The sequence below is a fragment of the Ranitomeya variabilis genome, chromosome 4, assembly GCF_051348905.1.
Source record: "Ranitomeya variabilis isolate aRanVar5 chromosome 4, aRanVar5.hap1, whole genome shotgun sequence".
Classification (NCBI taxonomy): domain Eukaryota; kingdom Metazoa; phylum Chordata; class Amphibia; order Anura; family Dendrobatidae; genus Ranitomeya; species Ranitomeya variabilis.
The window spans coordinates 536,666,377-536,682,583 of NC_135235.1; the positions used below are offsets into that span (position 1 = coordinate 536,666,377).

Here is a 16,207-nt window from a genome sequence, read left to right on the forward strand (position 1 = left end):
AGTTATAACTATTCACCTTCAAACAACTTTAACCAATTACAGGACATAGGATACATTTCAGCGCATTATAATTGTTGAAAGGTGGAAACCCTATTAAAGGTAGCCATATACATGTTTTATTTTAGGAAAAAATCACAGAGAGGCCCTTGATATTGCACAGGAGCACTTAAAGGGGTTTTCACATTATACAGTTTGCAAGGCCACCCTCCCTGCCTAGGAAACTGGCCCCTAGCAGCAGAGGTGACCATGACCTGAGATTTCAGCAATGAGCAGTAAGCTAAAAAGTTAAAAATCATTCCATTCTTAGATTTTAAAAAAGTGGTAACTAACAAAAATGACTGTTTTTACAAGCACTTTGCAATGTTACCCATTTAATAAAATGAGACAACCCCTTTAACAATGTGCTGCAGAATGCCGCTGTGCAATATGTCTGACATGGTCAGTTTTCAATATTAGAGGATTGGAGTAGCCCCAATAATAGATTAAGGACTAAGCAATTCCAAATATCATATTCACCATTGGTAATGGAGATATCTGCTCATACATTTCCAACTCCACTGGAACCAACACCTATCTTGAAAGATGGGGGTTCCCTTACCCTGTATGGTGCCATGAGAAGTAGCCACACATGCATGGTTCTCGCCATTGACTTCTGTAGGGGTTCTGCATACACGTTTGGTTGTTTAAGAACTCCCATACAAATTAGTGGAGAGAGCCACGCTTGCTTGCCTGAGCCACCTCTCCATTGACATTGGTATAACTAGGCTTTCATTTGGCCTACAATATTTTCCAGCTTTGCTTTGAGTATAATTTTAATGAAAACATAAGCTTTTTTAATCCCCAAAAAATATAGCATGTGTATGGCCAGCTTTGAACAAACAAGAACCGATCCAATATTATTCATTCTTTCTGTCACTTACCATTAACCGTCTATCTGTGTGTCTATCAGTCTAGAACAGAATCATGGCAAAAATTCGTCTTCAGGTGCTTGTATATTTCGGCTAGTCATTTTATTTGTTTTGTTTCTATTATATTAGGCATGCAAGGAAGAATGGAATCATTATAAAGCATATTCAAATCAATTCGGAACCATAGGAATTCCATATATGCTGAGAAAAGATTGGATAGCATGGTGGGACAAGGAATATTTCTAGGTTTGCAGATGAATAGGATAAGGTTGCAATACACAAAATGTTTTTTTATTAATATGAACACAACACTTTTAATAACAGAAAGAAACAGATGGACAAATGTGATGCTGTTTTTTGAAGATAGTACCCATGTTTTCCTAATCCCGTGCAACCCCTTTAATAGATGTGTCATCAGTTCTCTCCAGATGGCCAAGCAAACATTGGGTAGCTGATAACTTTTGTGAGGCTGACAGCTTTTCATTCTGACCACACCAGACATACGTACAGTTGACTTGGTAGAGAGGACATGTGATCTTGTGGTAAAGAGAAGAATAAGCCACCACCAGACATCTATTGCCGGGACTTACAGTATCTCTATTGAGAACAAAAGAAGAAGCCTGTTGATATTCAACATGACCAATCTTCTTTGTCTTGACATCTGCCATCAAGGTAAAATTTGGGACACTTCCATACAGATTAAATGATCTACCAGTCCTGACGAAACCATCAGGCTCAACTGATGTTCATATAATGTGTATGGCCACCTTTATGGGTGCATCAAAAATGTTTCATTATTATAAATACTCATTCTAGAAGATCAATAAAAAAATAGCTAGGAAATATTTACAAGTCAAAAATATATACATTTTGTACATATATAATAATTAATACAACACTTATGTACATATTAACATATATGTAACAATTAAATATGAAGGTGTTCCTGAAAAGGTTTCATCAATAAGAAGACCTGTCCTAAGGACACACAATGACTTATATTCTTGAGTGGTAGTTAGGGTGGTTAGCCACTGATCACGTACATTTGGACATATTTCTGGGTACCAGATGTCATGTAACCTGTGGTGGACAGGCACTAAAGACAACATGGGTTGACTAGAGGTTATACTGTACAAGAGAGGACCTGTATCTAAATAGCTACGATACATCAGATTTTCTCACCATAACCCATCCCTAACCTATGACCAGAGGCTGAGTTGTGGAGAAAACATTGTTAAGATAAATGACTGTGTATCTCCAGTATTATGTGTGTCACATACTAAACCAAACAGAAAGGTAAGTAAATTAAGATGTGGAAGAGGAAGTCCTGAAAGTAAGTTTATTATTTCCACTCATACGATATTTGTTCTGATGTATCTTCATCAATTTCACACCAAAACCGGTCATCCACTTCTGTCACTTTCCAAGATGAATTCCTAGAAGACAATAAACCTATTGGTTGACACAATATGTTCCAAGACTTCATACCTCTTATAGGGCATCATTTCCAAGGATTTACTGGTTGGAATTGTAAGGAATGTACACTATGATGGTTCATGGCTATGAAATTTGCCAAATGTGCAATAAAATATATTGGTGGACACATTTCTTGACAGGTTCTAAAAATCAATAGTTTCTAACATAGTTTTCATTTAAAGAAACTTATGAATTTATGCAATCCAACAACGGCTGGTTATGATGGGTGGCTTTTTTTTTTAGAAAAGCTTTGGATTTCAATTTTTGATGTGATGTTTATGCAAAAGAACTGTTCTTCGGTTTCAAAACATTTACAAATGGCAAATTGTTCCTTGATGCCACATGTGGTCAATCTTTCATTACTGGTTGAAAAATGAATTTTGTTCTGTTGTATAAGATTGTCATAGGGCTGTTGGGAATATTTCCACTTACCATCACTTTCTTCAATGTAATGAAGTGTTGAAGCGCTGCATAGAAAAAATAGGTATGACGATAGGTATCTAAATCTAACATTTACAGCATACCACAAGCTCTAAATTAGTTGTTGTTTGATGTGGAGGACTAAAATATGTCCATCAGCCCCATCAAAGAGTCACATATCACATTTAGCCAAAATCAAGTCAAGGAATCAAAGAGTAGGCAAAGAAAAATTTCCTGGTTGATAATGAGTTTGGCTCCAAATATATTGCAAAATTGCCTAATATAGTACTCCACAATTACCCAAAAGATAACAACAAACCAATCAGCACAATAACAACTTAAAATGTTCTACTTACAGAGACACAGTTGGGCAGATTTAAAGGGGTATTCTCAAGTTATTAAATTGCTTTAATTAGTTAGATAGCATGAAAATTAGCAAGTTTGCAATTGTCTTACGTTTTCTATCTGCTGTCATTCTCCCCAATAAGAACTTTTATCTTTCATAGTGAACAATTCTTTTCCATAAAGCTTGGTCACTAGTGCCTGCCCTAACCCTAGCCTGTGCAGTCTTTACAATCTAAGAAAGAGGTTCACTCCTTATATCCCAGCCACTTCTCTACAGCGGATTAAGGCTACGTTCACATTTGTGTTGTGCGCCGCAGCGTCGGCGCCGCAGCGCACAACGCAAACAAAAACGCGGCAAAACGCACGCTAAAACGCTGCGTTTTGCACCGCATGCGTCCTTTTTGGCCGAAAGTTGGACGCAAAAAAAATGCAACTTGAAGCGTTTCTTGCGTCCAACGCTTGCGGCCATGCGGCGCAAAACGCAGCACAACGCATGTCCATGCGCCCCCATGTTAAATATAGGGGCGCATGACGCATGCGGCGACGCTGCGGCGCTGACCGCAAATGTGAACGTAGCCTAATTTCTATACAGCAGTTATCTGCTCACCTCCCTCCTTTTCTGCTCCTGACAAACTACTGTTACAAAACTTGTAAAAACACCAGGCCTGAAACTTTCAGAGCAATTCTCCTAATCATGGCTTAGCTCTCTTTGTTTGAAGCCTTGGTGTTTGTTTAAATGCCCTGTCATCCCTGCTCGGCTAATCCACCTCCCTCCTCGCTACTCCCCTGCTTCACCCCTCTGCAAATCCCTCCACTGGCTCCCAATTCCCCAAAGAATCCAGTTCAAACTACTAACACTAATCTACAAAGTCATCCACAACCTGTCCCCTCCCTATATCTCTGAACTAATCTCCCACTATCTTCCCTCACGTACTCTTCGATCCTCCCAAGACCTCCTTCTCTCCTCCACACTTTCTCCCAAATATCTCCCATCCTCTGGAATTCCACGCCTCAACACGTCTGATTATCCACCACCCTCGGATCCTTCAGACGGAACCTGAAAACCCGTCTCTTCAGGAAAGCCTACAGCCTGCAATAACCATTCTGACGCCTCACCAACCACCCGAGCTGCCGCCCCACCATCCACCCGAGCTGCCACCTCGCCACCGCCAGAGCTGCCGCCACATTAACCACCAGAGCTACCGCCTCACCACCACCAGAGCTGCCGCCTCACCACCACGACAGCTGCCACCTCACCACCACCAGTGCTGCAGCACACCGACCTCCTGTCTCTTCCCCATTATCCCGAAGAATGTAAGTCCGCAAAGATAGGGTCCTCTCCCCTCTGTACCAGTCTATCATTGTAAATTTGTTTACTGTTAACAATATCTATAACCCTGTGTGTAACCCCTTTTCACATGTACAGCACCATGGAATTAATGGTGCTATATAAATAATAATAATAATATATAAATACAGTGATAACAATTTGAATTCAGGACAAGCCCAACTAAAACTACAACTCTGCTCACCAGAAGTAGAGCCCACCCTACCAGAAACCAAGAAATAAGGAGATTAGATTTCTTTGTGAGGTTCAAGAGACAACTTGAGAATACCCCTTTAACATTTAATTAATTTAACATTTAACTTAAGCCAAAATTCTGAAGTACATCTTGTGTTTTAGATAGTTTAGGCATCAAGCTACACAAAGGAGGTCCTTAGCTCGAATGGGAATGGGAACGTAATCCAAAATTTTGACAAAAAAAGTCTAAAAAAGCAACAAAGAGGTGATGAAAATTAGATGTGTGACCAAGGATGAATAGATGTGATAAAATTGACACCTTTTCAAGGCAATCTATCATCAAAAACAGACCCATTATGTAAATATACATAATAATAATAATACATTTTTGTTGTTGTTGTTGGGGTTTTTTGGGGCATTTTTTTACATATTACAATCTGTATTTTTTAAAAAAAATCCTGCAACTTTCATGCTGTCCAGTGGAACTTTTTTTTACACTCTAGGTTTCTGTTTAAAAAAACAATACATGTAAATAGTCACAAAGGTTGGACCCTGACCATATCTTTTGTGATGAAGTGACTGAAAACGTCATTATGAAGGGAGTGGGAGTTGTAACATCGCCAATTGTGATTGGTGGATCCTGCATTATCAGAAGTATGAGTTTAAAAAAACCTTAAGTGATCAGTGTGAAAATTGCAAGGTTATAATTTTTTTTAATAAAGATATTGGTATGGAAAGGAAAAATTGATTTTTTTAAATACATGTGAAACAAAAACCTGATTTAAACAATGTTAGTTTCTGATTACAGCTTCCCTTCAGCGCTGTCTTGACTCGGTTTACACTATAAATTAGGCAGAACTTATAAATGTGCCCCTATATAAGATAATATACCGTAATATGAATAGTCTAAAGCTCATAATACATACAAATTGTCAAGTTCTTGCAGTAGATGTTTGTATGCATCTATTTCCTTTTCCAGAGAGATTTTCATATCCAGGTTGACATTGTACTCATTGGCAAGTTGTTTGAGCTTAGATTGGATTTCAGCTAAATGAGATTCATATCTATTGATCAAACCCTGCAAATAACTGAGGTAGGATCCATAGTGTTCATGTATCTCTGCCAGTGTAGACTCATGGGCTGATACCTGTATGAAAAGAGGTCATATTGATGAGCAGCATGTGGGCTATGGATGACACATTTGGCACATAAACAAATTGCCTGAATATTTAATTTACTTTGACATGCTCTATGACTACAGATGGGTGAATTGATTCAATACAAATTAGTGCTGAACTTTTAGGAATTCACTGATTCCAGCAAATTTGAACAATTTACGATTCCTAAAAAGGCCGCCACTGTTTTACACATTGCAGAAGATTTAATCAGCCAGAGATGGAGCCTATTGACCTTGGGTGTGCACAGGTGAGTTTCTTACAGAAGTTTTGAAACAATGAAAAAGCTATGCAGATAATGTGTGAAAGCACAGCAGTGAGGACAATTTGTGTTCAAATAAGAGAGAATAACATCATACATATCTTTGCAGGGCAATTGGAGGCTTTAGAGTACGTTTATTTTACGACAATTAATTCACTGCAAAATTAATTTCTTGGGAAAATTTAGGAAAACTAGAGAATTTGCATTTAAAACAGTTCTCTTAGCTCTACCTATGACCAATGATGAGTTCTAAACATCATCATGTTCTGGCTGGTAAGGACACAGAAGATTGAGAAGCCCTCTACTAGATTATTCCTTGCAATTGTTTCAAGAATGAGACCAGTTTAGGATAAATATAAATCTAATATATAAAGCTGAATGTGTGTGTGTGTGTATGTATGTATGTGTGTATGTATGTCCAGGATTGGCATCTGAACCGTCGCAGCTACAGCCACAAAATTTTGCACAGTCACACGTCTGGACCCCGAGAGCGTCATAGGCTATGTTGTGAGGTGAAATTTTAACCCCGCGCTTTCCAATTCACCAAACAATTTTGCCCCTATCTACATAATGGGGAAAAAGTGAAAGGAAAAGTGTTGGAGGCGTCGCAGCTACAGGCACAAAATTTTGCACAGTCACACGTCTGGACCCCGAGAGCGTCAAAGCTATGTTGTGAGGTGAAATTTTAACCCCGCGCTTTCCAATTCACCAAACAATTTTGCCCCTATCTACATAATGGGGAAAAAATGAAAGGAAAAGTGTTGGAGGCAAATTAACAGCTGCCAGATGTGAACAAGGGGGACTTAAAGAATGAGAGCGATGGCGCCAAAGAGTATATACCGTACAGTTGCTAAGGTGGGGCCCCGACATGGGATAATCACCACACCACCACAGGGATATGAACACACACACAAAATGCGCCACACACTACCACGTGCTCGAACACATATACCACCCTCAGCGCACATTTCACCACACATACACCAACCTCGCCACATAAAAGTCGAAACACAAAAGTCGCCGCTCAAAACTCGCCACGCGCAAAACTCTCCACATGCAAAACTCGCCACACGTGCAAAACTCACCTCATGGAAAACTCGCCACACGCAAAACTTGCACATGCGGAAAAATTGCCACATGCACAAAAGTTGCAACACATGCAAAAGTTGCCTCACACAAAACTTGCACATACTCAAAACACACCACACATAAAACTCGCCACGCGCAAAACTCGCCATGCGCAAAACTTGCTGCACACAACTTGCTACACTAACCTGTCACATGCAACTCGACACACAAAAAGTTGCTACACGCATGTCGCCACACAAAACTCATCTCACAAAAGTCGCTACATGCATGTCGCCACACGCAACTCAACACACACAACTTGACACACGAAACTCGCCCTAAAACACACACAAGTCTGGTATTATCCTTCAAAAATAAAAATCTGATTAATAAGCTGACAAACTACAAGAGCAACAAATGTACCATATAGGAATCCGGCAGCTGTCAGTCACATGACCAGTCTATTATGTTTATGTGTGAGCTAATATATACTGCCAGGGGGGTGGGCTTCCTGTTGGCTGGGTATTTATCAGGCTGCCAATTTAGCTTACAAATACTGAGGTAAAAATACTGACCAAATAACGTGTGAACGAGGTCTAATACAGGAGGAGATGACATACAGATATATACTATATACAGGAGGAGATGACACACAGGTATATACCATTTACAGGGGAGATGACACACAGGTATATACTATATACAGGAGGAGATGACACACAGATATATACTATATACAGGAGAGATGACACACAGGTATATACTATATAGAGGAGATGACATACAGGTACATACTACATACAGGAGATGACATACAGGTATATACTATATACAGGAGGAGATGACACACAGGTATATACTATATACAGGAGCAGATTACCTACAGGTATATAGTATATACAGGAGGAGATGACATACAGGTATATGCTATGTATAGGAGGAGATGACATCCAGGTATATACTATATACAGGAGGAGATGACACACAGATATATACTATATATAGGTGAGATGACACACAGGTATATACTATATACAGGAGGAGATTACATACAGGTATATACTATATATAGGAGGAGATGACATACAGGTATATACTATATACAGGGGAGATGACACACAGCAGGTATATACTATATACAGGGGAGATGACATACAGGTATATACTATATACAGGAGATGACATACAGGTGTATACTATATATAAGGGAGATGACAAACATGTATATACTGAGGTGAAAATGAGAGGTGTGAGGTGAAAATGAAAAGGTGTGAGTGCAAAATGAGAGGAGTGAGGGAAAATAGTGGAGTGATCGGAAAATGACAGATGTGAGGTCGAAATGACAAGTGTTAGGGTGGAATGAGAGGAGTGAGGGGGAAAATAAGAGGAGCGAGGGGGAAAATGAGAGGTGTGAGGGAGAAAATGAGAGATGTGAGGGGGAAAATGAAAGATGTGATGGGGAAAATGAGAGGCGTGATGGGAAAATAAGAGAAGTGAGGTGCTATAACTAACCACAGATATTTACTATGCCCAGGCAACGCCGGGCTCTTCAACTAGTCTAATATATAAAGCTGAATGTGTGTATGTATGTGTGTATGTATGTCCAGGATTGGCATCTGAACCGTCGCAGCTACAGCCACAAAAGTTTGCACAGTCACACGTCTGGACCCCGAGAGCGTCATAGGCTATGTTATGAGGTGAAATTTTAACCCCGCACTTTCCAGTTCACCAAACAATTTTGCCCCTATCTACATAATGGGGAAAAAGTGAAAGGAAAAGTGTTGGAGGCGTCGCAGCTACAGGCACAAAATTTTGCACAGTCACACGTCTGGACCCCGAGAGCGTCAAAGCTATGTTGTGAGGTGAAATTTTAACCCCGCGCTTTCCAATTCACCAAACAATTTTGCCCCTATCTACATAATGGGGAAAAAATGAAAGGAAAAGTGTTAGAGGCAAATTAACAGCTGCCAGATGTGAACAAGGAGGACTTAAAGAATGAGAGCGATGGTGCCAAAGAGTATATACTGTACAGTTGCTAAGGTGGGGCCCCGACATGGGATAATCACCACACCACCATGGGGATATGAACACACACACAAAATGCGCCACACACTACCACGTGCTCGAACACATATACCACCCTCAGCGCACATTTCACCACACATACACCAACCTCGCCACATAAAAGTTGAAACACAAAAGTCGCCGCTCAAAACTCGCCACGCGCAAAACTCTCCACATGCAAAACTCGCCACACGTGCAAAACTCACCTCATGGAAAACTCGCCACACGCAAAACTTGCATGCGCGGAAAAATTGCCACATGCACAAAAGTTGCAACACATGCAAAAGTTGCCTCGCACAAAACTTGCACATACTCAAAAGGCACCACACATAAAACTCGCCACGCGCAAAACTCGCCATGCGCAAAACTTGCTGCACACAACTTGCTACACTAACCTGTCACATGCAACTCGACACACAAAAAATTGCTACACGCATGTCGCCACACAAAACTCATCTCACAAAAGTCGCTACATGCATGTCGCCACACGCAACTCAACACACACAACTTGACACACGAAACTCGCCCTAAAACACACACAAGTCTGGTATTATCCTTCAAAAATAAAAATCTGATTAATAAGCTGACAAACTACAAGAGCAACAAATGTACCATATAGGAATCCGGCAGCTGTCAGTCACATGACCAGTCTATTATGTTTATGTGTGAGCTAATATATACTGCCAGGGGGGTGGGCTTCCTGTTGGCTGGGTATTTATCAGGCTGCCAATTTAGCTTACAAATACTGAGGTAAAAATACTGACCAAATAACGTGTGAACGAGGTCTAATACAGGAGGAGATGACATACAGATATATACTATATACAGGAGGAGATGACACACAGGTATATACCATTTACAGGGGAGATGACACACAGGTATATACTATATACAGGAGGAGATGACACACAGATATATACTATATACAGGAGAGATGACACACAGGTATATACTATATAGAGGAGATGACATACAGGTACATACTACATACAGGAGATGACATACAGGTATATACTATATACAGGAGGAGATGACACACAGGTATATACTATATACAGGAGCAGATTACCTACAGGTATATAGTATATACAGGAGGAGATGACATACAGGTATATGCTATGTATAGGAGGAGATGACATCCAGGTATATACTATATACAGGAGGAGATGACACACAGATATATACTATATATAGGTGAGATGACACACAGGTATATACTATATACAGGAGGAGATTACATACAGGTATATACTATATATAGGAGGAGATGACATACAGGTATATACTATATACAGGGGAGATGACACACAGCAGGTATATACTATATACAGGGGAGATGACATACAGGTATATACTATATACAGGAGATGACATACAGGTGTATACTATATATAAGGGAGATGACAAACATGTATATACTGAGGTGAAAATGAGAGGTGTGAGGTGAAAATGAAAAGGTGTGAGTGCAAAATGAGAGGAGTGAGGGAAAATAGTGGAGTGATCGGAAAATGACAGATGTGAGGTCGAAATGACAAGTGTTAGGGTGGAATGAGAGGAGTGAGGGGGAAAATAAGAGGAGCGAGGGGGAAAATGAGAGGTGTGAGGGAGAAAATGAGAGATGTGAGGGGGAAAATGAAAGATGTGATGGGGAAAATGAGAGGCGTGATGGGAAAATAAGAGAAGTGAGGTGCTATAACTAACCACAGATATTTACTATGCCCAGGCAACGCCGGGCTCTTCAACTAGTCTAATATATAAAGCTGAATGTGTGTATGTATGTGTGTATGTATGTCCAGGATTGGCATCTGAACCGTCGCAGCTACAGCCACAAAAGTTTGCACAGTCACACGTCTGGACCCCGAGAGCGTCATAGGCTATGTTATGAGGTGAAATTTTAACCCCGCACTTTCCAGTTCACCAAACAATTTTGCCCCTATCTACATAATGGGGAAAAAGTGAAAGGAAAAGTGTTGGAGGCGTCGCAGCTACAGGCACAAAATTTTGCACAGTCACACGTCTGGACCCCGAGAGCGTCAAAGCTATGTTGTGAGGTGAAATTTTAACCCCGCGCTTTCCAATTCACCAAACAATTTTGCCCCTATCTACATAATGGGGAAAAAATGAAAGGAAAAGTGTTAGAGGCAAATTAACAGCTGCCAGATGTGAACAAGGAGGACTTAAAGAATGAGAGCGATGGTGCCAAAGAGTATATACTGTACAGTTGCTAAGGTGGGGCCCCGACATGGGATAATCACCACACCACCATGGGGATATGAACACACACACAAAATGCGCCACACACTACCACGTGCTCGAACACATATACCACCCTCAGCGCACATTTCACCACACATACACCAACCTCGCCACATAAAAGTTGAAACACAAAAGTCGCCGCTCAAAACTCGCCACGCGCAAAACTCTCCACATGCAAAACTCGCCACACGTGCAAAACTCACCTCATGGAAAACTCGCCACACGCAAAACTTGCATGCGCGGAAAAATTGCCACATGCACAAAAGTTGCAACACATGCAAAAGTTGCCTCGCACAAAACTTGCACATACTCAAAAGGCACCACACATAAAACTCGCCACGCGCAAAACTCGCCATGCGCAAAACTTGCTGCACACAACTTGCTACACTAACCTGTCACATGCAACTCGACACACAAAAAATTGCTACACGCATGTCGCCACACAAAACTCATCTCACAAAAGTCGCTACATGCATGTCGCCACACGCAACTCAACACACACAACTTGACACACGAAACTCGCCCTAAAACACACACAAGTCTGGTATTATCCTTCAAAAATAAAAATCTGATTAATAAGCTGACAAACTACAAGAGCAACAAATGTACCATATAGGAATCTGGCAGCTGTCAGTCACATGACCTGTCTATTATGTGTATGTGTGAGCTAATACATACTGCCAGGGGGTGGGCTTACTGTTGGCTGGGGATTTATCAGGCTGCCAATTTAGCTTACAAATACTGAGGTAAAAATACTGACCAAATAACGTGTGAACGAGGTCTAATACAGGAGGAGATGACATACAGATATATACTATATACAGGAGGAGATGACACACAGGTATATACTATTTACAGGGGAGATGACACACAGGTATATACTATATGCAGGAGGAGATGACACACAGATATATACTATATACAGGAGAGATGACACACAGGTATATACTATATAGAGGAGGAGATGACATACAGGTACATACTACATACAGCAGGAGATGACATACAGGTATATACTTTATACAGAAGGAGATGACACACAGGTATATACTATATACAGGAGCAGATTACCTACAGGTATATAGTATATACAGGAGGAGATGACATACAGGTATATGCTATGTATAGGAGGAGATGACATACAGGTATATACTATATACAGGAGGAGATGACACACAGATATATACTATATATAGGTGAGATGACACACAGGTATATACTATATACAGGAGGAGATTACATACAGGTATATACTATATATAGGAGGAGATGACATACAGGTATATACTATATACAGGGGAGATGACACACAGCAGGTATATACTATATACAGGGGAGATGACATACAGGTATATACTATATACAGGAGATGACATACAGGTGTATACTATATATATAAGGGAGATGACAAACATGTATATATTGAGGTGAAAATGAGAGGTGTGAGGTGAAAATGAAAAGGTGTGAGTGCAAAATGAGAGGAGTGAGGGAAAATAGTGGAGTGATCAGAAAATGACAGATGTGAGGTCGAAATGACAAGTGTTAGGGGGGAATGAGAGGAGTGAGGGGGAAAATAAGAGGAGTGAGGGGGAAAATGAGAGGTGTGAGGGAGAAAATGAGAGATGTGAGGGGGAAAATGAAAGATGTGATGGGGAAAATGAGAGGCGTGATGGGAAAATAAGAGAAGTGAGGTGCTATAACTAACCACAGATATTTACTATGCCCAGGCAACGCCGGGCTCTTCAGCTAGCTTAGATTTACAATCTCCATGCTTTTCTCATGGTCAACTTTATGTGGCTTGTTCAAGAGTTGGAACAGCCAAAAATCTGTTTGTCTTTGCACCTGAAGGAAAAACTAAGAATGTCGTTTATCAAAACGAATAAGTAGTAGAAGATTACTTCACATTACTTGGCCAATTTAGTTAAATCTGTGTGGAATATCTCTGGTGTTGAAATATATGTTGTAAAATGCTTCTATTAGCTTAGTTTTTGCCTTTTAATAATTACATTTCTATCTATTTGTTTTGTGGTTTTTTTGTGCAGAATAAATTTTTGTTAACACATTCTATTTTGCTAACAGCAGTTATTACCCCGGGCGAAGCCGGGTAGTACAGCTAGTACCATATAAAATCCAAAACTTACCAGGCTTAGTTGTTTGTTAAGTTCTGCCTCTAGTATGTGGACACAAAGCTTCAACTCTGTCAGCTCATTACTGGATAGCTGGAGTCGTTCAATGTTAGAAGATACTTCTAGAGACAGTTCACAGATCTAGAGAATAAAACAGAAATTCAAGTCTTTCTTGAGGTTAAGGACAAACATCTGGGTTCAAAGCCATTCATCAGAATCATAGCACTGTCACACACCCATTAAACATTCATCCAGGCACAGCATCTCATCTGCAAATGCAGCTATAACTGGTTCTATAGTTTAACCATACTAAAGTGGATGTTTTGTGGGTCAGATCACTACTGATGAAATATTGATAGGCTATCCTAAGAGTAGGCCAAAATCTACATAGCAGGATGTAAATAGTTAGCTGTGGCCTTGTTACTAAAGGTGTCTTAAAAGTTCCTCTGCTACATGTGAAGGCATCTGCGTTAGGCATGTGGGACCCTGTTAAACTTTTGAACTGGGGCCCAAGAGCTTTATGTTCCTGATTATTAACTTACCTTTTCATGGAACAGCATCTCAATATCATGCAGGTTCCTCTCCATCAGGGTTTCATACTCATTTCGAATCTCTGACAAAGCTGCATTTAGATCTATGGAAGGAGCAGGCTCTACTTCCACATTGACCCTGGTTCCTAGCTGAGTTTGAAGAGAATTTATCTCCTGCAAGATCATCAAAATAATGCTGATAAGTTCTGTGGGATCATTTTTAATAGATAATAAAAAAAAAACATTTCATCCTACTGAATTAGGTTTCTATCTATTTTCTTTTTTTAAAGTTTCAAATGCTTATGGACTAAAAAACCTTAGTCAACATAGATAAGATTTTTTGTTTTTTACCTCTTGACTTGTTTTCTTTACGTGAAGAAGTTCTTCCTCTAGGTATTGAATTAGCGAATCCAAAGCCTGACTTTCCATATTAATGTTTGCCATCAATGCATGGTGATTGGATATCTTCTCTTCAGCTCTAGTCCTTATCATTACCTCCGCCTCATAGCTTTAAAGGAAGTTAACAATTATTGTGAAGTCCAAAGAATAATGTCATAGGATCTCAACATCATAACCAGATTGTTGCAAGTGACCAGATACTCTATCTCAATGATACATAACTATAGACCTAAGATGGGGAACTGACATTGGATTAATTAAACTGTGTAGATCCCTAACTGGCAAACTCCCATCAGGTTTCTGACAACAGATAGAAGGGGTTATCTGGGACTTTAATACTGATAGACTATGATTAGGCTAGGTCATCAGTGTCGGATCGGTGGGCATGTTACACCCAACACCTCTGTCTATCATTCCTGTCTATGTTCCTGGAGTCAGCTGGAACTTCTCAGTTACAGAGCTGCACAGCTCTATAAATGAAATAATGGCCATGGCCAGTTACTTCACATCCACCCCCTATTGATTTGAATAGGTTGCAGATTTTCAGTACTCAGCCTCGGCCACTATACAGGCGACGGAGCTGTGCTGTACAGCTCAATAAGTGAGCAGTTCTTGCCGACACTGGGAACAGCTAATCGGCGAGGTTCCTAGTTATCCCTCCCGCACCAGACAGTGATAACCTATCCAAAGGATAGGCCATCAATGCTAAAGTCCTGGGCAACCCCTTTAAGGAGTTGTGAGTGCCTGTAAAATTTATGTATCTTAATATGGCCATTCTTGAAATCCTCACTGTCCTTTGTTAGGCTAGTGCCAAGACCTGAGTTGGTCATAACAATAGGGCATCACTGTCATACGCCATTCAACTTAGAAATACTACAGTACATCTGTAAGTGTCAACTCACAATGACAAAATTGTAACTGAACGAAGCTGTTGGAGCCACATAAGGGTTTGTATAAGAAATATTCTAACTGCAGCTACTGGCAACCAACAGTTATATCCCCAATCAAAACCAGTTTCTAAAACATGTCCCCATAAGCTATAAATCTGCTTTAAAGAGGTTGGCTGGTGAAAACAACAACAAAACAACAACTTGTTGATCATGGGGCTTTGACCGCTGGGATCCTCATCGATCGACAGAATGGGGAACTTTTATACCATTAGAATGGAGAGATAGCACGTATGCTTGACTGCCTCTATTTATTTCTTATGGGGCTGCCAAGTGCTATGTTCAACATTTTTCCGGTAGCCCCATAGAGGATAAATGGAGCAGTAGGTTGGATGTTTTGTAATAGGAATAATAGTTCCTTGTCAGGGATAAATATTTTGTTTGTCTAGCGGTGGGACAACCACCAATCGGCACGTTATCATATATCCTACAGATAGGTGATAAGTTGTTTTCACATGGCAATTCCTTTATATTAATTACTGAACTTTTGGGCTCACTATTGTATCAGAACCTGGATCCACCAGAGATTCCATGGGTATTCTGGTGGGTCAGGCCATCTGTGGTCTCTGCTGGAAACCCATAGTCAGGATTTGATCTACCCATTAGATAACCTGTACTTTCAAACATGCACTACATTTGATCACCTTTAATTTCATTTTTAAGATACCCTAATTCAACTAAAGTCATTTGTGAAACAACACATAAGAAT

General features: G+C 40.2%; 1 protein-coding gene across 1 annotated transcript; it reads right to left on the reverse strand.

Annotated features, from left to right (window-relative positions):
- Window positions 1–5,584: 5,584 nt before the first annotated feature.
- On the reverse strand, window positions 5,585–14,605 carry LOC143768111 (keratin, type I cuticular Ha5-like). The gene is made up of 4 exons (XM_077256799.1): window positions 14,504–14,605; window positions 14,165–14,326; window positions 13,638–13,763; window positions 5,585–5,818 (listed from the first exon to the last, which is right to left on the reverse strand). Exons 1-4 carry the CDS (start codon window positions 14,594–14,596, stop codon window positions 5,585–5,587), a joined length of 615 nt encoding a protein of 204 aa, XP_077112914.1. The 5' UTR covers window positions 14,597–14,605.
- Window positions 14,606–16,207: the final 1,602 nt, after the last annotated feature.

Excerpts from the sequence above, each read along its gene's own strand:
- LOC143768111 (XM_077256799.1), bottom strand. The coding sequence starts at position 14,596 with ATGGCAAACATTAATATGGAAAGTCAGGCTTTGGATTCGCTAATTCAA. Across the intron at positions 14,327-14,503 it reads TAAAGAAAACAAGTCAAGAG|GAGATAAATTCTCTTCAAAC; the intron begins GTAAAAAACAAA and ends ATGATCTTGCAG. Across the intron at positions 5,819-13,637 it reads TTAACAAACAACTAAGCCTG|GTATCAGCCCATGAGTCTAC; the intron begins GTAAGTTTTGGA and ends CTTTTCATACAG.